This window comes from Paramormyrops kingsleyae, chromosome 6, assembly GCF_048594095.1.
Source record: "Paramormyrops kingsleyae isolate MSU_618 chromosome 6, PKINGS_0.4, whole genome shotgun sequence".
Classification (NCBI taxonomy): Eukaryota; Metazoa; Chordata; class Actinopteri; order Osteoglossiformes; family Mormyridae; genus Paramormyrops; species Paramormyrops kingsleyae.
The window spans coordinates 6,770,816-6,793,204 of NC_132802.1; the positions used below are offsets into that span (position 1 = coordinate 6,770,816).

The 22,389-nt window shown below is 41.2% G+C and overlaps 2 protein-coding genes across 2 annotated transcripts; both read left to right on the plus strand.

The window, feature by feature from the left end:
* The first annotated feature begins 13,257 nt into the window (after positions 1 to 13,257).
* On the plus strand, positions 13,258 to 14,796 carry nppal (natriuretic peptide A-like). Its single transcript, XM_023841622.2, has 3 exons — positions 13,258 to 13,519; positions 13,688 to 13,994; positions 14,311 to 14,796. The coding sequence occupies exons 1-2, from the start codon at positions 13,436 to 13,438 to the stop codon at positions 13,985 to 13,987; spliced, it is 384 nt and encodes a 127-aa protein (XP_023697390.1). The 5' UTR covers positions 13,258 to 13,435; the 3' UTR covers positions 13,988 to 13,994; positions 14,311 to 14,796.
* Positions 14,797 to 19,450: 4,654 nt separating this feature from the next.
* Positions 19,451 to 20,474, plus strand: nppb (natriuretic peptide B). Its single transcript, XM_023841623.2, has 3 exons — positions 19,451 to 19,703; positions 19,857 to 20,127; positions 20,467 to 20,474. The coding sequence occupies exons 1-3, from the start codon at positions 19,590 to 19,592 to the stop codon at positions 20,472 to 20,474; spliced, it is 393 nt and encodes a 130-aa protein (XP_023697391.1). The 5' UTR covers positions 19,451 to 19,589.
* The last annotated feature ends 1,915 nt before the right edge of the window (positions 20,475 to 22,389 follow it).

Sequence of the window (22,389 nt, forward strand, 5' to 3'; positions counted from 1 at the left end):
TTTCCTTTCATTCCGAAGCTAATTAAACTAGCGTGTCTCCATCAGTTCCAGCAACCCACCTTAAAACTGCTTTCTATGAGTCACAGTGAGTCAGGACACAAGGCAGAGGTCCTACCCGGATGAGAGGCAGGGCGCACCCACAGTCATGCACTCTGGGTAATTCAGAGATTCCACTTAATCTAATGGAATGTCGGGACTGCAGGAGCACCTAGAAGAAGCCCGCATGATGATTGACCAAAGCCGTCCCTGGAGGTGTGAAGCAACAGTGATGCAAATACACTTCTCTAGTTTAATATGCAGCTAATTCACGTTAAGGCCTCAGTGAGACAAATTTTATGTTGAAAAAAGGTCTCCCTGCCTCAGAAAGTCATAGTGCTCAATTTTTAATACCCATGAATTTTTTTTGTAGCTGATTATCCGCTGGAGGGTTGTAGTGACAAATTTCAATACCTCCTTTATTAGTAATTAGCAATTATTAATATTCATCCATCTTCCAACCATTTAGAGAGGTTAGAGTGCTGGTGTTGTTACATACACTGATATTCATGTAAACAGAGCATAACATAACATAAGACAATTCTGCACACATTTTATAACCACCATTATATTTCATAATTGTCAGTCAAGACTAGTGCTAGGAAAAAATAATACAGACTCATTATTTTCAAGACTGACACTGTCGGCCTCATTTTTACAGCATTAGCTGAACTCGAAACCAAACAGTAACGTGTGAAGTTGAACGGGAGTCTCGTTCTTAACTCAGAATAGGGCCTTTCTCTTCTCACCTGCTCACGGCGGAATGAAATTGGCAGCAGTGGCAGAGCAGCCAAACTCGAAAAGTCATCTCTCCAGGTGACACCTGCACCCTGCCGATCCTTGTTTGAAAATCTTTTACAGGAATATAACTGGACCCTCTTTGGCCAGTTACTTCAGTTCATGGACCGTGGAATGCACAAGAACCAGGGAGGGGCCATGGTGGTGGAAGGGGGGGGGGGGGGGGGTATCCACTTATCGTTTTGCTTTTGAAATATATGGATAAAACTTTCGTTTTGAAAGATGTGGATGAAATGCAGGCTTTTGTTAATAAAGTGTTATTCATTTGCATTAAATTGTTTGTAGGAAATATTTTCATGATTGTTCATCACTGCATTCTTAACAATGCTCCAAAGCACCCCCCCCCCCCCCCAACCCTCATGCTCCATACTTCAGTCAAATAGTAATTATATTTTACTAGGTGCAGTGATGTAAAGTGACGTTACTCTTGGTAAACTTGTTTTCCATGTCATGCTCATACCTTTCCTGCTCTTGATATTGTGCACAGTATTTGCATGGATGTATTTATACATATAATATGTTATATGAAATGTTATGGTTCATACCCCCAAGGTTGGGGGTTCGAATCCCCCTATCTGTACATGATATGTTGTCCCCATGCTGCATGTGTCCTTCCACAGTCCAAAGACATGCAGTTAAACGCCAATCAGGAGGCCTCTCATTGTGCGTTACAAAATATTTATCTTAAATATTTGATGTCCACCCGATAACATCTGGTAAAGACCCTACTGAGCAGTATTTTGCTTATATGTAAAATAGTTTAAATTTTATATTTCAGCACAGCATGAATCTAATTAAAGGCTACAATCAAAGACCAAACAAGAGCTAATGTCTGCCAATAAGAATGCACTTAAAATATACACCAACTTCAGCTGATTAGGATAAGGAAGGGTGCATGTAAACTTGAGGAAGCACATCCCCCAGGACTTTACCGTTTGTCCCTACAATGCGGACAATGCTTTCTAGGCCAGTGAATGGAGAACAGGAAAAGACCAGGCTGTTACGAGGCTGACTGAACTTCTCCCATGACACGCCGCTGATGGGAATGTCTGACGAGGCTTGGTTAACTGAAGTCCCAGCCTCATTTTCCGGTTTCTCTTTGATAAGTCAGGCAATTTCCAGTAGCCGAGTGTTAGGGCAGTGCTGACAGGTCGACCTCGCAGGAGCCGTGTCTGTGACAGGCCTTCTTCTTGTCCCTAATCATGTGTGAGATTCTTCCTCCAGACTCAGACACACAGAGGTGATTACCAGCTCTGCATGTATTAGTGTACCGGGAATCACTGCACTGAGATGACTCAACTTTCCGCACGACTCTTTCCTGAAGGACTTCAGACAGCGTGTATGGATCTAAACGTGCGCCATTACCCGACACTTACACCATTATCTTACTTCATAAACTCGTTCAAATTTAATTCCTTTTTTTAAATGACACTTTGTATCGCTCCATACTGGTTGTTATTGTACGATCTTTAGCTGATGCTTCAAGTCACAAGATTGGATTTTGCTGTTGTACCTTTGTGAAGGAACAAGGGAGGGAAAACAGAACATTTTAATTATGCTTTTTGTGTCAGTATTTAGTCTTTGGCTATATTCATATTCATACATAGGGGCAGCATGCTGGTACAGTGGTTAGCACTGTTGAGTCTGCACCATGGTTCTGTGTGTGGAGTTGCATGTTCTCCCTGTGTTTATTCCAGGTATTCCGGTTTCCCCCCACAGAAACATGCTGAGGTTAATTGGAGCTGCCAAATTGCCCGTGTGTGTGTGTGTGTCTCTGTGTGTTTGTGATTGTGCCCCGCAGTGGTTTTGGTCCCCATCCCAGCCCTGCCTTGTGCTCATAGGCTCCAGACCCATGTGACCCTGCACAGGACAAGCAGATACAGGAAATAGAAGGGTCTTGCTATATTATATTATATTATATTATATTATATTATATTATATTAATTGAACAACTTCTGAGAGTGAGAGAACCATTTCAATAATACTTTATGACTTTTGCCTTCATATAATATAAAAGAACAAATCTACTTATCAGAAGAGAGCAGAAGACCAGAGGAGAACATGTGCTATAATGAAATAAAATAGATCAGAGCCCAGAGCCTTTCGGTTTTATGAGCGATTTCTCCTTAAACGTGACTCTTTGGTCATTGACTGGCATCCCGTTCGTGGTGTAGCCCAGCCTTGTACCCCATCCTGTCTGGGACAGATTCCAGACCCCCTAAAAACATACAAAAAATCCTGACAGCATATTAATTCTGCGCCCTTCACATAAATAATCTTCCCTAATAATACAACCTATTGATACAACACATGCTTGCTGTCAAATTGGCTACAGAAGATTTCATTTATATGACATATAAACAACATTGTTCACACGCTTGTGTAACAGGAGTGACAAGGCCTGAGGATCTACCCTCAATCACTACAACTGGCACAGGCAGAGAAATGGGACTCTTCTGCAAAGCCAGTGCCTTCCACAGAGAGCTGATCAGCCTCTGGCTGGGAATCCATAGGGTGACCAGCTTATGCACTATACATTCTGCCACGGAAACACCATAAAGTCGCTGTACCAAAGGTCTTCTCCTCACTGTCCCTCTTACACCAGAACTACTCTGTAACATGGTGTGAAAGCCCACCTTTCCTGCAGTTATCGAAAATGCACCTCACCAACTGATTTTGGCTGCTGCCTCTAGTGTTATACAATATCCAGCCATTTCTATACATTTTTCTATATTTCTATACTGTGCTACCTCCATTTTCTATACTTTTTTCCAGACTTCTATACAGTGATATTTAAAATATTTTACACATTTTCAAATATGTGCTGCTCAGACTTTGATCCACATTCCATTCCAAAAGGATAAACTATATATTCATTGAATCCCAAGTTTCCGCCCTCTGTAGACTCATCTGTGTGTTCACTTCCTAAGTACTGGTATACAGTCTTCAAACTTTCTGTTGTCTTCAAACGCTGTTCTTCTGGCGATGCCTGACATCTAACTGTGCCACCTGGAGACGCATGGCGGAACGCTTATGATATTTCCTCTTTTCAGTCCGTTCTCCTCTCTTTGTTTTTACGGCACACATTCCAGTCTGCGTGCTGTAGAAGAGAACCTCAGTCTTGGAGCAATATTGCATCAACCGTCTGTAATAACCCTGAGACACACAGTCTTATTTGTCCAGAGCTAACAGAAGTTTATTTCGACCCGCTGCCAGATTAATTGCCTCTGTTAATCAGATGGCCCTGGTGTTGATTTTTTATTTGAAATGGACTTTTACAGCATTTCTTACCAACTACTGGAATACCCGAACTTACTGAGGCTTGAAATGTGGAGCGTTTACAATCTCAGCAGCTAGAAGGTACCTTAAATGGCTCTTTGGTCACTGTTGCCTTAGTCAATGAATCCTTGCTGGTGCATTGCACAGCCCAAATGGCATCCGCAAACACTGATACGATCCAGTGGTATTAAACTTGTCTGACACTGATATTGTTCAGTGCAGTGTTCTCCGACATGGTAACATGGCAGTTCCTCTGGTTTCCTACTCCACATGATGCAGGAAGGACAATGACCATTTTTTTCCTCAGTCTTTTTTCCTGTCTCATTGAAAGATTCAAAACTTTATTGTCATGTGTACAAGTATGGGTAAACTGCAACGAAATTCCTACTAGCGTTTGTCCCTGCAGACTTAGGAAGCATCTCACATAGGGCACAGTTGACATACAATGCAATACAATTAATACAACACAATAGATATAATACACATACAATAGATATAACAAACACACAATATACACTCTACATACCCTGTACACTATAAAACAGCAACCAAGGTTACCAAAATAAGTCTAAGGGGAAAACCAACGATATTTTAGAAGCAACTATTACTTCATAATTATTTTTCATAATTACAATAATTCATAATGACAAATTAGTTTTTCAGGATTGGAAATCAAAGCAAAGTACTTAAGTAATGAATTTGGATTGACATCTTTAAACTGTGCAAGTCATTAAATGTACAAGTCAATCAACCCTAACTAATAAAGAACTCAGACCAAAAATCAATATTGCAAAGACTAGGACTGAGGTATCTCATATAGGAATCTGTCTAGAATGAAAGTATTAAGGCTGCAGGATTTATTTTAACCAGCAGGGAATCTGCAGCGTGCAGAACACTTGTTGCTGATTTCATGCGCTCCATTAGTGCTTAGCCCTCTTGCCTTTTCTGGAGGATTGACTGACGAAACTCCATTACTGTTACAGTACTTGTCCTCAGCTCTCATTAGTTTCACCTTTTCTGCAGGACATGATCTGTCTTGCCTCAGTTAAAAACAGCCATGCGGCCCTTGGGAATCCCATCGCACCACGCAGGTCAGCGGCAAACACAGCTGTTGCATGTTCCTCCCGTCTCCGCTTCACCCGTGTTCGCTTCTGCTCAAGGTTTGAGGCTTCAGGGACTCATGGGAGGGGTATATGGGAGGGGTAGCCTACCACTGACACTGAGAAATCAATATCCACTCTCTTCCATTTTCACTCCCAGAGAAGAAGCCTGTCTTGAGGATGGTGGAAGTCTGCCTACTTCTTAGTCAATCTGTTGTAGGTATCTTCAGGCCAAATTGATGTTGGTTACACAGAGACACTGGGGGTTCTACTGTTGCTTTAGCTGAACACCAAACGTATCACATGCAGCCAACTTCCATTATTTCAATACGTAATTAAAATGTATGGAAAAATGACATTCATTTGTGGAATCGCTATTTATATATATGTCTTTGTTTCATTTTACCAGCGAGCTTTACTCTGTAGACTTGTGCTGGCCCAGAAAAGACTTTAATATAGTTTTATTTCTTATGTTATTCTTCCATTCCTTATGTTTTCTCTAATCTTTCTTTGATCTTGAAGCAGCCCTCGGCAGAATCCTCACTGTATGATTCAGATGCTGTCACGGACTGGTCAGACATTTTTAGTCAATCTATTGTCGTGTTTGTCTGAACTGTAACACTACTAGCCATCGTCCAATTCATTACATTAAATTAATAATATTAATTAAACTTTGTTTTGCACAAAATGTTTTTCATCTGTGCTGCTGTATGCAACAGAATTTCTCCCTGGGATAAATAAAGTCAATCTTAATCTTAATCTTAATCTTAATTCACTCAACTGTCAAAAGCAGGGAAATCAGACTAGATCAAACTTGGAAGAATAGATGCTGGAAGATGATTTATGACACCAGGTTAATGTTTTGTTCAGAGGCTGACAACAAAAGAGTAAACAGAAAATAAGTCTATATACAAACACACACACACACACACACACGTGCAGTGCTGTGGTGTCTTGTTTTTTTCCCACAGCTGTGTGTGTGTGTGTATGTCAGTATATACATTTGTATTTGGATGCTTTGTCTCTCAGTGTAATATTCTGTTGTTGCTCTCTTGACAGACTGTGGCACTGTCACTGTACATGTAAATCTTGTGACTTTGCTCTTGAGGCAGAGGTACCTCGATCTTCCTGGGATTAGGCACGGTGTGAGAATATCGGCTCCATGGGAAGATAATGCAGAACTGAAGCCCTGAAGTGACATTCTGAGCCTTTTCACCGCGTTAGTGCCTCGACATGGGCTTGGAGACCTTCGCTAACGGAGCTTCAGATGCACCTCCTCCGATATCACGCTGTACCATACTGTCTACTGCGTCCTCCGGCCCAAACAACACATGGCGCTTCTCATCTGTCTAAGATGAAATAATGAATGCAGGAGGGAGAAAAATCCGCTGTGAAGAAAACGGGGGAATAGAAGAAACATGCATGAGCAGCTGCAGAGAGACACATTAGAAGTTCAAAGTAACAATTGTGCTGTTCAAGTAATTTTAGATGGAATGTTTTATGTTTGTCATTATTTAAAATGAGTATTATGCACAGTCACTGCAAAGAGTAGATCTGTTGTACCCACATTCTCACAGTATTCCTCTCACATTATATCTAGGCAGGCAGAGAACCTGATTGTTGGGTCAAATGCGGGGATGCCAACTTTCTGTTGAACCTTTGAGTGAAATATTTAACCTGAATAACTTAGTTAAAGATATCTAGCTGTACAATGGATGTACACTGTGTTTTAATGGAATAGTCACCTGATCAGTTCTCTTCAGTTCATCCTGTTTTTTTATCCACTTATTATGTAGAAGATCACAGTCAGCCTGGGACATACAGAGCGGAACACAGCGGAACACAGCGGAACACCTTGGCTGGGATGCTAGTTTGTCACGGAGAAAAAACACACACAACCACGCACAATGCATGGCAATTTAGGGATGCCGATTCAGCTCCCTGCATGTGTTTCAATTTATTTTTTACATTTTTATTCTTGACACTCCTTTTATATTCAATTTTATATCGATACTTATTTATGTTCTGTTTATTCAGCTGCTTGGCTGAGGAGTACTCCCGAACATTATCACGTCTTCTCGGTCAGTACTACAGCTGCTTAACTGCTGGGCTGCTGCTCTCCGTTAGTCTTACAGGTACAGGACCAGGTCACAGGTGCTCCTGTAGTTTCTGTAAGCAGCTTTCGGGCGTCAGGTAACACAAAACACATCCGGTTTCGAAAGTCTCTTCTCCCGCATGAATCGGCTCTAATCTTTTGAAAAAAAAAAAGAAATGTTGTGATGTTATTTTACAGTCGTGACTGTTGGTGATCGACTCCCTTCCTGTGCTGATATCTGCCGCACCCCTCCCCCCCCCCTCCCCCGGTGGGGGCGCGGGCTTGGCCGCTTATGCCCCAAAGCGTGCCGCCCCAGCAGGACGGAGACAGCGGCAGATGATGAGCGATTAGCTCCTGCTTGTCAAATTTGCCACGCAGCATGGATGCATTGGGGGATTCATTGACATTTAACCAGCCCCTCAGCAGAAAGCGCCTTCAGCTCAGTCTCTGCTATAACAGTATCCACCTTATCCTTCTAACACAGTGACATTAATGTTTGCAATCAGCTGCAAGGTTCCGTTCACCTCGAAGCGTGCCTTGCAGTGACTTACCTCTTCCTGTCCATCACAACAGTCTTCCATTGTAAATAATCCCCTTTACATATTTGCATATATTTATTGAATATTTTGTATTTTGCACATATTGTTCAATGTTTCATGTCTTCTTTTGTTTGCACTATTCAGGGAGTCACAATTCCAAATTCATTGTACTTTAGTCTATAAAGAATTAAATCTTGAGTCTTTAATTCGACTTTAATATTACCTTCAGTGTTTTCCAGAGTGCATTTAGTGACAGCAACATAATACTCTTCTGGGAATCCTTCATTCATTCTGTGAAGCTAAATATTCATTGATGTCACCTATAGGCCTATTCATTATATCACCTATAAATTGACTTCTCTTTCCACCTGTCCATGTACAAACAGTCTTTAAGAAAGGTCTCTTGCTATTTCATATTCTGATTTTTACCCCATATAAAAAATTGTAAGCACAATAAATGTCATGGAAAACAAGTCACCAAAAAAACAAAAAAAAACCCTCATATCACGCTGACCAGATACTTAATGACAGATGTAAATGTCAACTTCCTGGATGTGGTGAAGACAGCCTATTCGAGGCTAATGTCATCATCAATCAAAGTGAACTGCCAAGTTTAGCTAATCAATTGTTTTTTAAAAGCTGTTAGTATAGTCACAAGTCATTCCACTAAAGACATTCGAAAAAGTTGGTTTCTCTAGAAAAATACTACAAGCATGGCAGAGCCACAAAACATGCCACTGGATAAAGACATATGATATGTGTAATCAGGGGCGTTGTGGTAAATTTAAAGGTGTCATTGTCAGCTACAGTAAAAATACATTAACCCAAGATTCAAAGGTGCCAGTCATTAGCATCCTCATTAGCACGCGAAGGTTTAATCATTCAGATGCTCGTGTCTGGTGAACCTCTGTGGGCAGGGCCTCTGTTAAAATGAGTTATGGGTTATGGACTCAAGGGCAAAAAATAGAACAATTTTTGAGAGGGCAACACTAACATTTACACAGCATAGTTCTGTGAATGCTGGAGCCCGATTCTGCAACATGGAGTCCAGACTCCATGAATTGTTGCCCAGTTAGAGGTTTTTGGGGTCGTTTGTGGTTCAGTGGGTTAGGACACCGCAGGATCGGAAGGTGACAGGTTCAAATCCTCTCACTGGTGCACTGATTTTACTTTTGCGCCCTTGAGCAAGGCCCTTAACCCCAGTAACTCCAGGGACCGTCTGCTTTCTCAACTGTACGTCATTCTGGATAAAAGTGTCTACTTAATATATGTAAATGTCAAAAGGGCAAGGCATTGGAGTGTACCGTGAGGAAGATCGTGAGGAAGACATCGGTTAGCATCATGTCACATGAGGATGCGGCATTGACGGTCATGTTAAAGACGGCCTGCTCCCGAAACAGATGTCAATACATCAGGACCAGAGCCGACAGCACACCAATGTAAACATGTCAAGAAAAGTAGGAACAAAAGATAAACAGGAAATAAAGATGGGGGCTGATGTTTTGGGACGATAAAGGGGATCCAAGGATGTGGGGAGAATATGGGTCATGATAGTCTGATGCCTCCCCTGGGCTGGGAGCTAATGAGCCAAAACGCTCTGCTTTATGCATTTCGCTGAGAAGCAGGGGCAGGTGGAACTAATTAATATGCATAAGCACAGTGGCCTGACTAGGGGCCCCGCCCCTCTCCTACAAGCACCTTTATTACAAGGACAGATGGACGTCGGATCCAAACCCCACCCCCTCTCACTGCTACAATTACACACCTCATACCTGATGTCTGATACTGTACCACCAGTAGTAATGATAAAAAAATTGAGAAAATATTATAAGTAACACTACCTATAGAAACATGTGTTGACATTTCCTTCAGTAACTGTATATATTTTATCATGCCTAAAATATATTACCTATTAAACAATTATCACATGCCATTGTACATATGAAATAAATGCTGGGGTTTAGTAAATATGCTTCAATGATGTGACTCTCTGGCTCCTGTGTCAGATCTCTGTGAAGGTGACATAAAGGGAGATGAAGATGCACAATAAAGAGAGCAGAATAAATCCAGCTGGGGATTTAAGGTGGACTTTAAGGTGGACTTTAAGGTGGACTTTTAGGGTCCTTTAGGGTGCAGGACTGCTGTCCCACGAGGCCCCAGGGGCGTGTTTTAAGCAGAACTCTTGTATTGAACTGGTTTGAGCTGCCAGGGTTCTCAGTCAATGAAAGCCATTGGCAAGATATACCATCCATCCATCCATCCATCCATCCAACATTCATATTGCTTTTCCAGTACAGGGATGATGCAAATATAATAATAATACTAATAGAAATTTGGCTAACACTATGAATTCCATAAGGCTTTATTCATGTACTCATAAATACTGTTATGTATAATGACTCATAGGAATATACAAAAAAACATCCTCTACCTGCTCATCCCTGTCAAGTTCACAGGGGGGCCTGGAGCCTATCCCAGGCAGCGTAGGGTACAAGGCTGGGGTACTGGGATGCTGGTCTCACAGACAATCTACACACAGACACCAATTAGCCTAACGGCATGGCTTTAGACTGCAACAGGAAACCTGTGTAACACAACATGCAAATTCCTCACACAGAGTGGAGGTGGGACTAAACCCACACCCCTACCGGAGAGAGGCATAAGAACTGCCCAGTGAACCACCTCAAATGACACAAGCATTTATATTTAATTATTGTATTATGAGTGACCTATGCAAATTCTGAACATCACTCTTGCTAGCAGTGAACATGCCCAGGGTGCACGCTCAACTAGATCCTGCCTCACTTGAAGACTAGATCTGACTACATCCAGAGCAGGGCTGGCAAACCTTACCGAGAAAGGGACCCTGGATATGCAGGTTTTCACTGCAACTCCTTAATTAGATTACTAATTAGAGGACTGACTGGCTGAAGAGTCCTCACACCTGGGTTTGAACAGCTGACCTAAACACCGGCCCTTTGCGGACAAGATTGCCCACCACTGATGTAGAGGAAGATATGAGGGACCTCACTACACGAAGAGATTTGTTAGGCATTGACCTCTGTCCTTTCCAAACCATACTGAATCTTTGTTTTGCTGATTGATTGTTGCTGACTTTCAAATTCGTACCTGCCTGGTCCTCGGTATGTCTATTACTCTAGCTCATCCCTGACCTGCACCTGTCCCTTGATCTCGTTCCTTGATTCATGCATCTACCTGCTGTTTTGGATCTCAGTTCATTAAACAACTTGATCATTGCGGATCATCGCACTGAAATTTACAATGCATAAAATGGCGCAATATGGCTATAATAGTATGCATGAAACTGTCTTTGTTATGTGTCAGAAGAATATTGATATTTCTCATTGATTGCAGAGTCTTTCTGAGAATAAGTTAAAAAATGGAATTGAAGACCTGTTAAAAATATGTCTAACTGGGAAAAGATAATCTATCGTAGCTTATACCATTAGCAAGATAAACCACATCAATTTGATGGAAGTGTGGAGTGGAAGGATTTGTCTTCAGCCAGTTATAGACTGATGGCTCTCGGCCCCTGAATAAGACACTGGGGAGACTGGAGCACCTCTTCACTCTTCATTTCTGCTTCCACCACAGAGGCTTGTTTGCCTGCTCATAGCTTCTTACCAGGTGAGGCAGGTTGAGAAATGTAATTTTAAAGGTTAGAATGGTGTTGAAGAGCAGCAGGGGAATCGGTGCACTGGGGGTGGGGGGTCGTGGAGGATGATAGGGAAGACTGGGAGAAGGCAGGGGTGAGCTTCTTAATGCAGACAAATTCTCAATAGCTGCCCTGTGTATCCTCGTCGGTGGGGAAAGTCGTTTTTCCCACTCAGAAATTTATACGATTGCGCCAAAGAGCCCCAGTGGAAAGGCACACTTACACGGCAAATGTCCAGACATTAGGGGAAGTTCAGGCTCTGCCTCCATGGATTCAAAAACTTTACTTTGAGACACGGGATCTGAGTTTGACTATATTTGTAGTATCACCTGCTAAACTGGATGTGTAGTTGGAAATGATGGATATATTTATTGTACTATAGCTCTGAAGTGTGTGCTTACTGATGCAGAGAAAAGCATCAGAAAATCAGACAATAAAATGCAATAGGTAAATATGATGATTAATCAGAGGATTTGTGGCTGGATCCTGTAAATAGGATGCAGCATTTGGGCCTTTAGCACCCGACATGAACCGCCTGGCCGGGGCAGATTGATCCATTTCCCGCTTACTGTCGAGGTGAAGGATTTGCCAGGGTTTGGTCAACAGCTTTCATGTGATTCTGTAAATAGCTTTAGAGAAACAAATTCGAATACACCACTTAGCTATGCAGTTAACTGTTAATATTTATCATTCACATCATTTATTTACGGGCCTGATCTTTGTAATATGACAGGAGATGTGATTGTGTTTCCAGTATCTGTGATTCAGAGTCTATTGGTCCGCTGTAATGATCGGTACTGGGGCGTGGGGGTGGAAACAGCAATGAAAGGTGTCAGTCAGAATTATGCTCTTAATTTACATCTGGATTGAAACAGGGATTTGTATTTTCAGAACCAAGGGGGATTCTATGGTGTACGAATTTCAGACTAAACAAAAAATCCACCTGTTAAAACATAATTTAGTAATCATGGCTCAGAAACGTGCATAAATAGCTTGGCTGTAGTTTGCAGTAACCCCTGCTAACTCGTTAGACTGATTAGTTCTGTAAATATGACTTCAAGCTGTGTCTTGCTTACTTGCATCATCATAACATGTACAGGCAATAGGAAGTAGGACTGATCACAATGAGCTCAAATTTAGTGTTCTGGTATGGACAGCACTGTAAGAATTACCCATACCATTAAATATGTAATGTGTAATCATTTAAGCATGTCTACTTTTCTAGTATATTCTAAGATGGCTATTTGATTTCATACCGATACATCCTTGGGTCGGTACCATTTAAATGAGCCAAATGAATCTAAGAATTACTAACAACATTTACAAATTCCAGATTTCTAATATTGTGTTAGAAGGACCGGTGTTAAAATAATCATGTATGTTTATCATAAAGTAATACTAATCTTAACGGGGTTGTATTACACGGCATTTACTGTTTATTTCTGTACTTTGTGTACTTTAAACCTTACTGCGGATTTGATTACGTGATTGCGGAGGCTGGAAAACAACTATAAGAAAAGGTGAAATAAAAAAAGGCTCGCGGTTCAAAACAGACTACCTAGAATAATTCAGGTCGGTAGTAGTCGTTCACTTCTCACAAGGAACTGGTTTAAGGACGTAATTGCTGCAGATCATCCATCCATCCATCCATCTTCTGGGCGCTTAACCTGGTCAGGGTGCTGCAGATCAGATTTACCTAATTAACTGCGCTTCTTAGGACTGGTTCCTTCATTGAAATCAGTCACGACTGAGATTTCCTCGGGTATCTGTGACGAAACCAGCCGCAGATATATAAACGCACCTGCAGCGGAAGGAGAGCGCAGAACGAGCTTATTTGTGTCTGACCTGGGGAAACATCTTAGTCCGTGTAGCTGGGAACTCAGTAGTAGCCTACGTATAAAATACGTAAAAAATGTCATCAAACATCATCATTTGTTTTATCTCTACTCTGTTGCTTTTAAACCTGGTTCAAGCCAAACCCATCTCCAGCCTGCAGGTAAGCGCAATTCAACCTGTGCACACTTTCGGCGCAAATTGATTTGTTAATATCATTAACAAGGCCTTGGTAATTTCATGTGATAAATAACTGTCCGAAGTCTTACGGTTTTACAAATACCGTATCGTGGTATGGGTAGCTCATTAAACTCTTAGTTGACATTTTTAGAGTCTTAAACAGCTGCTGGAAGAGGACAGCAACGCGCCGTATCTCACTTCCGAGGAGAAAGTGGAGAAGGAGGACAAAGACATGAATTCTGACAACTTCAACGCGGAAAACCTGCCGCCGTGGGGGAGCGGCGTGAAAAGCAGTGCGCTTTCGGAGAATGAGAACGCGATCGCGCGTCTCCTCAACGACATCCTGTCGACCTCCAAGCGCTCCTGGAGCAGGTTCAAGAAGGGCGGTCTGAGGAGCTGCTTTGGCGTCCGGCTGGAGCGGATCGGCTCCTTTAGCGGACTGGGATGCTGAAGGACAGGTAGGCGGAAGCGATGCTTCACGCGCAGCAGCACCGATTTCCAGATTTGGTTTACCTAACGACCTGATATATAAGTTCTCAATTTTAAGGAGACGGCGTTTCACAATTGGTTGTTGGAGTTGATTTATTCTTTTTATTTTATCTAAAGTGCAAAACAGCGCAAACTTTTAAGATGTGTAAATCGAAGGATTTCACTCTATTTTACACGGTTTCAAACCAAACGAATAGACACTGCACGCAGGAAATACTTTATTATTATGCTTCTAAATATGGTTCCCTCTAATATTTGCATTTATTTTATTTTTATTTTTTTAAGGTGCAACCGGACAGGCAAATCCCCTTCGGATATAACGCATATCTTCAATCCAGAAAAAAAATGAACGTTTACAATAGTTTTTATGACAGTTGTTTATTAAAAGTTTTGTTTTTTGATGTCCTTTTAACTCTTAGATGTATATACAGTTATTAAAAATGAACATTGGACTATTAACTCCGCTATGTTTTATGTATTTATTTTATTGTATATATAAGGTATGGTACTGGAGCGAAATAAATATTTTGCTTAATAAGAGAATGGCGAGTTTTTCTTATGTATTTTTGACTCTCCTCGCAGAAAATATATTAAAATAAGCACCAAATACAGTTATAGACAAAATTGCTCTAATCTATTTCATCGTATAAGCTACAATGTATACATCAGACCGAAAGAATTGTAGTTCAGTGTTAGCCGCCTTGTCCTATGGATGTATGCTAATGTCAAGTATGTATATTGTCATAGCCTTATTAAAATCTTATTAATAAATCTGTGGTCAGCGTATCTTCATATATTGCGATGTGTCACGCGGGTTCGTTCTCCTGCTGCGGGCTGTATTTGACAGAAACTTCAACCCACCAAAGCGTTTAATTTTTAATGTAATCGAATCACAAGAAAAGAGTGAATAAATAACGCATTTGTTATTGACGGTGATGTCATGAGCTGTATGTATCTCGTAGTCGTCGTAAAAGTAGTTATTAACACGACCATATTAATAGTTCGCTTAATGAATCATTGAATCAATGAATCAATTAATAATGATAATCACGCATGATGTGTTCGAAGCAAAAATTATCTTTACAATATGAACAGCCAATTATGAATGCTGGTATGGACATTGAAATATAATTAATATAGGCCTATTCGTTGTACCGATTCTTTATTACTTAAAGGAAAGCACGGTTTGTATTGCTCTTACGTTTGATCTCAGTTTACACTATGTATAACATAATATATAGGCTACTTTATAACCTTTTATCTGTCATAAAAGAGTCTAATTTGGCACCTACAGGATGGACTGACTCCCAGTGAAAAAGGACAGTGGCATTACTGAGCGAGCCGAATCTGGCGTCACTTCTGACGCATGCTTATACTCACTGAGTCTCCGCTTCGGCAGCAGTTTGGCAGGCGCGTCCGCGTTTGATGAGGTCGCGCTATCGGCAGCCGCTTTGGCACGCGGGCAGAGTAGATCTGGATGGTGGAGCAGATTTGGACGTAACGTTGCAAACGCTATGAATATGATCCTGCTCATTTCACCTATATACCAAGACTTTCAAACCTCTGCATATGTCCATAATTGTGGATCATATAAATGGCTATATGATATCAGTTTGTCCTGAGCTTATCCCAGAAGCTACAGGCACAAGACAGAGAGAAACGCAGAGCAGGACACCAACACCATGTACACCTACAGACACCTTGGTAAGTTCCATTCATCTTAGCTTTTTTTGAACTGTGGGGACCGTTCACGCCAACTCCACACACAAAGAGCCAGGTGAGAGACTCAAACCCAGAGGTGCAAAACAACCATGCTAGTCGCTACATTAATGTTATTATATGAAATTTCCACTTACAATCAGGTTTATAACATTAATATAATAATTAACCCCAATTGTCAAAATATGCAAGGGCACAGGCTTGGTTTCAACACTGGTAGGGGCCAAATCAGCCCAAACCCCCCCACCCCCCTGAACACACACGGTCAGAGGATGCATGTCCTTACCGTCTGTACCCAAATCTACACCCTTGGAAATACACATCGATCCCGATGGCTTGACATGTGTGGAGGTCGAGCAGAAATATTAAACTCATGGTCCACATCACAAATTCCACATGACGAATTTTCATCAAAAGACACTGTTATCCACCAGCTAGTGGAGAGAGTATATTTGAGACCTGAGTTTGAATTTCAGCGACAAACCCTTCTATTCTCTCCGTGGAGTTTCCATTTCCATCAAACGACTCTCCTTGCACACTGTTACCTCAGATATGGAAATAACGATTTATCATCTTATTTGAAGAAAATTTCATTCCCCTAGACCACTGGCTTTCTCGTATATTCAAAAATCCATCCACTTTCTGTAACCACTAGTCCCGTTCAGGGTTACAGGGGATCTGTAGCCTTGGGGACAAGGCAGAGAGCAGCCCAGGGTGGGGCACCAACCCATCGCAGTTCTCACTGCATTCCCTCCCATGGGCAGTTTGGTAACTCCAATTAACCTCAGCATGTTGTTGGACTTTGGGGGGAAACCAGTGCACTCGAAGGAAATCTGACAACATCACGGGGAGAACATGCAAACCACACCCGCCCCCCCACACCCACGGAGCCATGGCGGAGACTCAAACGCTGGTCCCAGAGGTGACAGTGCTACCCACCGCATCATCATTTATCAACTATATTTTTAATAGAAAAAGTTAACTATATCTGCACTATAGGCAAAATTAATGCAATGGATTTTAACTTGAATTACTTCTTGGATTCATATCTGTAGGTATGATTTTGATTAACCTCTGCAGGTATTTTAGACTTTTAATGATATACCATCCATCCATCCATATTTTATACCAGATTTTCCTATGCAAGGTGATGGGGGTCTGGAGCCTGTCCCAGAAGCGAGGGGCGCAAGGCAGGGAATAACCCAGGAAGAGGGACAAACATATTGCAGGGCACACACACACACACACACACACGTACGTTTGTATTCATATTTTTGTGGGGACTCTCATTCATTTCTATGGGAAAAACCCTATTCCCAACAATGACAACCTTAACCCCTACCCAGAATGTCTTTGGCATGCTGAAGTATTAGGAGTAACTAAGGGGCGTAGCCCAACCCCTGAAAAACAACTGAAAAACAGTTGACACAATGCAGTCAGGCAGGTACCGTTCTCCTGATATCTGCCAAACTCGGACTCTTTCATCAGACTGCCCGGAGAAGCGTGTTTTGTCACTCCACAGGACACGGTCCCACTGTTCCAGAGCCGGTATGCTTTACACCACTCCATCTGATGCTTGTGAGGTAATGTGAGGTGATGTGATGTGGGGACTCTTCATTTTTGTAGGCATAACCCTAATCGCAACTATAACATTAACTCCTACCCAGCCCTAACCTTTACCATAAGTAACCAAACAAAATTTTTCGTTTTTTTATTGTATTCACATTTGGTCCCCCCACAATATAATATACAGTATACATGATTACACATTCGCACACCATGCACACCGATGGACAACCTGGCAACCCCCGTTCACCTCAGCATGTTTTTGAACTGTGGGGGGAAACCAAAGGTGGAGGAGGAAACCCCACGACAACCTGGGGAGAAAACACTGTGCTACCCTGGAATAAACATAAATAACAACTGAATAAGTTTCATTTACAAATTACACTGTCCAGCTGTTTACTATGATCCAGAAATTGACTCAGCATTAGATGAAGTGACACCTTATTATTTCTTGGTGTAGGAGCTGTTTGCAACTCTGCAGATTATAAATAAATATAACAAATTACTTCTATTTATTACCTTTATTCATGCTCCCGTGGCCTTAAATGAACCTTTCTATCATAAATCTTACGTATAAAGCATGATAAGACATAAAAGGTTTTTTTTTTATGGACACAATGTCATTATCTTTGTTCATGTTGTGTAATTTGTGTTTTTCTCTTTAATTCATCCTGGCTAAATGTCAGATAAATCAATGAGCGAATACATACATTTTCTTCAGCTACACTTATCAGCCTGTATTAATGTCACTTGTGCTGTATCCAAAAGTCAATATGGATATGAATGAGTTGCCCTGTCCTCCCGCCCTCCAGTGTTACCAGTGGGGCTGCTTATCATCCACACTGCACCTTCGTAATCGCATGCAGCACAATGTGAAACTACTACAGCAGTAACTGTACAACTGCATCAGTGTTTCCTCAACACTACACAAAATTCCTTTAATGGAATTGTCCAGGGAGCATTAATAAGGTAATAATTACATTTCCTAATTATAATTACCTAATAATTACAATTGTTAGTGACCACATAAAAATGTCAAATCAAAATTATTGCAGAGATTTATATATATAAAAAAATACATTAATAAAAGCACATCATTAATATGACTAATAAAAACCTGAAGAGTCACTGGGTGCTTCACCTCTTTAGGAAACACGGCGTGCATAGGGTGGCGATATTCTGCGTTGCAGATAAGAGGACGACTGGGCAGCAGGCAAACACACGCATCAAAGCAAATATGCGCACAGACACTATTCTGACTATAGAAAGCAAAAGTAAGCAAGAAGCAAAGTGCAATTACGGTAATTTCTGGCATATTTAGGTCCCAAAAAAAGAGGACATGTCACCCTAACCATACTGTAATGTAAATAAGATTTACATTTATTTATATGTTTTTACTTTTATTGATGGTCAGCTGCTCTTCTTTCCATGCAAGGGTTCTGCTTCACAGTCTATGCCCCCGCATATCTTTTGTAAAGCTTTCATTACTGACTCATGACTCATACTCTCTGCTCTGGCCTTTAGACCACACTAGCTTAGTCCAGGCCTATTGTGGTGTTGGGCATCTCTCTGCCCCTCTTTGCACTCTGCAGGCAATGGGAGTCGATTACCTCAGCAACAACAAGAAACTGGATCATGCTACTACTTATTCTGTATACCGTGATGAACAATCCAGTCATTTCATAAAAGCATATGTTAACCTTGGTATTTTTTATGCTTTTCCATGTCTGCCCATTTGTACGTACCGATTTATTCTGTTTTCTTCATAGAAATGCTTTGGAAGACACCAGTGGGTCAGATTTTGATCACAAATGCAAATTACACCTCAGTTAAAGAAAGGCTGTATAAACTCTAACAATTAGCGCATGCGTTCCGATTGAAAATCGCCAATGATTCCGTGCCGCGCGTGAGAATATCACGTCATGCAGATTTCAACGCACCACCACAAACAGAAATAGTGTTACAGTAAACGGCCACTTAATCAGAGGCTAGACCGCCTACATTCCATAGATTATCCTTCAGAGGGAAGGATTGGTGCAGCTACATGCCAGATATGTCCTATATCGGTTAACGCGGAGCTTTAAAAGGAATCACTTCCGACGGCTGGGCGTTATCGGAGTCAGGTGACAAGGTGCAATTCCAATTCCTCACATAGCTGCTCGTGGCACTTTTCAAAGTATAAAAGGATCACCCATCTAGCTTAGGCCATAAGCAACGATTCAGCAGCCGAAAGCCATTATTTCTGACAAAGGAAGCCGAAAACTTTGAAGACAGGCAACATGCTGACCAACGCTGCCATTTTTGGCCTTCTCATGTTTGCTAACATTCATCTTCTGATGGCTTTCCCCATGTACAGGGACACGCTGACAGGTGATGACCTGGATGTCTTAAAGGTAAGCGACACATGAGAACATCAAGCTGAAATAGCAAAAAGCCACTTGGTTGCTGTTGTTTTGTTGGTACAATTTTGCAGAGATTTTAAATTGTCCTGAGGCACAAAAATCAACATATTGACCTAAATGTAATGGATGCTGTTATGATTTCAGGATCTTATTGAGCAGCTTGAGGCGATTACAGAAATGAAGGAAGTTGCGCCGTTCAGGACAGCTGTTTCCAAGAATGTAAATTCTGAAGACACCGATGGCCAACCTCAACTGGGAACAAACCAGTACAGCGTGGAGAGGTTTCTCTCACCTCAAGACCTGAAGGCTGTTCGTAATGACTCCGGCACTAAAAAGACATCAGGCTGTTTTGGGAGGAGAATGGACAGGATTGGGTCCATGAGCACCTTGGGATGTAATGTAATGAACCGGAAAAGTAAGTTAACACGTTAAGGTATAAGCTAATAAATGATATGATAAAAATTATGATGATAATCCTAATGGTCAAATAGACAAAAACCAACACCAGCCTTCATTACTATAGATGAATTTTAATGGGAATGATTTTAACCTATATCACTATCTGTCTATTAGGATTAAAGATAAAATTAAATGATATTGACTATATCTTCCACCAACTGACTTGTAGAAATGTGATCCTCTAATCCTTCATGTGCAGCTATAATCAATGATGTTGTTTGAAAGAGGTTTAGAGATCAAAGCAAGCAATCAATGTTAAAACTGTTTACATATGTAATTTTTTTTGTATTTTCAGATTCATAGAAGATATGGAGTTTTAGACGGCTGGGACATCTATACCCGCTGAATTCTAGACTTAATATTTATTTGTTCAAATATTTATTTAAGGGTATTTATTGAACTTTACTTGTGTGAAATATGCTGTGTCAAATAATATCATGATGTAACTGAAGTGCTCAATAAACATTCACTTTTGTGAACATGTTATTTTTCTACAGTGTAGTACATCAGATTTACCGGGCAAATAAAGTATTAATATAACTGGTTCATAGTCCCTAATGGATGGATGGATTTATTTATGATTCAGAAAGACATATCCGCCTTTCTTTAAAAATTTCTTTAGAAACTATAAGTGTAACATAAACCTTTCCATCAAATTGTGAGACAAAAATAACCAAATTAAAAAACATACTACTAGGTGTACAGTTATTAATTGATTGTTGCCGTGTTGGATTACATCAGTGAAAAGTACATAGGGCTGCTTGGAATTCAAACAGAGGCTTTTTACACAAACACAACACAGAAACTTAGAATGGTCTTAGATGACAGCATTGGGAATAGGGCAACAGCCGGAAAATACACAGTGAAAAGAGAGACGAGGAGACAGAGCTGCTACTGTTATCCTGGAGATGTTCTGAATGGAGAGGTCAGTCTGGGTCTGGTGTTTATGCTTAGTAATCAGTGATGGTGCAGAGTCCCCACAACGGGTAGCAACTTGTTCCACCACCCAGGAGCAACAAGATGAAAAACAACAGCACATGTAGGGAATGGTGTGAGAGGACGAGGTTTTTGGAGTCAAATTGATGGTGTGGGGAGCACAAGCCATTGCTCTAAGAAGCATGGGAAGCATGACTTCCTCTTTAAAATTGACAAAAGAATTTAATTAATCAATGTATCAATGTAAATTAAATTTTATTTTATTATTAAGAGTGTAATCTAACTTACTCATGGACTCACAGTGCTGATCATTTCACAGAAGCTGCTTTTGACAACATATACATTAATTTTTCCTTAGAAACAAGGATAGACACCTACATTATTGACTCCATGCTTCACTGGCAGTCTATGGAAGACACTTGCACGCTATGTCTAAATAGAGAATAGACTAAAGCTTAATGGCAAATATGCTCACATTAAGTGTTTTTAGAGCCTGCCCGTTCGCCGTGCTTCACTGTGAGTCTGAGAGCTTTATACATAGTTTTTGCTTAGCTAACGCTGACTGGACAGATAGACCTGCAGTCAGATAGTTTAGACCTGCCTGGAATCCAGGCTTCTCTGCACAAGACAGGACTAACTACCGATAGCATTAATGCTCATGGCTGACAGGTTTCACACTGGGTCGCAGGATTCATTCATTCGGCCGCATGCAGGTGGACAGAATCAGATCAGTGAAACCCAGGGTGACAGTTTTTCATTTTATATACCATCTGTCATGTGTCGGCGAAATAAAGGGAGCGAGAGCAAGCATGAGCAAAGGCCAATGGGGGTTTACTAAATGAAGCTGAACCAAACTCAAAACAAACAGAATCACGAGGGATTGAAAACAGGGTCAGCCAAGAAGGGAGGACATGGCGTAGCCCAGGTAACAACTTCAATGACAGAGCTGGGAAGCACTAAAAGACAAGATTAACAAGGGAGCAAACAGGAGGCAGCTGGGAGTGATTAACGGGAGGACAGGAACCAGAGGTGAGACTAACGAGCACCAGGCGTGGCTCGTTAGGGCCATGCAGGGAGGAAAAGCGGAGAGTGTGGCTAACAGGACGGGCTGGGCATGACATCATCTTCCACCATCGGCATTTATAAATATGGTAAATAAAATTATCAAGGAGTTTTCAGTTTGATCGTTTGTTGCATTTTCAAGCCGAGTGATTTTTAGTCTATTTAATTTTAGACTATTTAGCTTGCTAACTAAGCTGTGTGTGTGTTCAAGCTGAGCTAG

Bases quoted from the DNA above. Each gene is read 5' to 3' on its own strand.
- nppal (XM_023841622.2), top strand. From the start codon at position 13,436: ATGTCATCAAACATCATCATTTGTTTTATCTCTACTCTGTTGCTTTTA. The intron at 13,520-13,687 runs GTAAGCGCAATT...TGACATTTTTAG, and splicing joins AACCCATCTCCAGCCTGCAG to AGTCTTAAACAGCTGCTGGA.
- nppb (XM_023841623.2), top strand. From the start codon at position 19,590: ATGCTGACCAACGCTGCCATTTTTGGCCTTCTCATGTTTGCTAACATT. The intron at 19,704-19,856 runs GTAAGCGACACA...TTATGATTTCAG, and splicing joins ATGACCTGGATGTCTTAAAG to GATCTTATTGAGCAGCTTGA.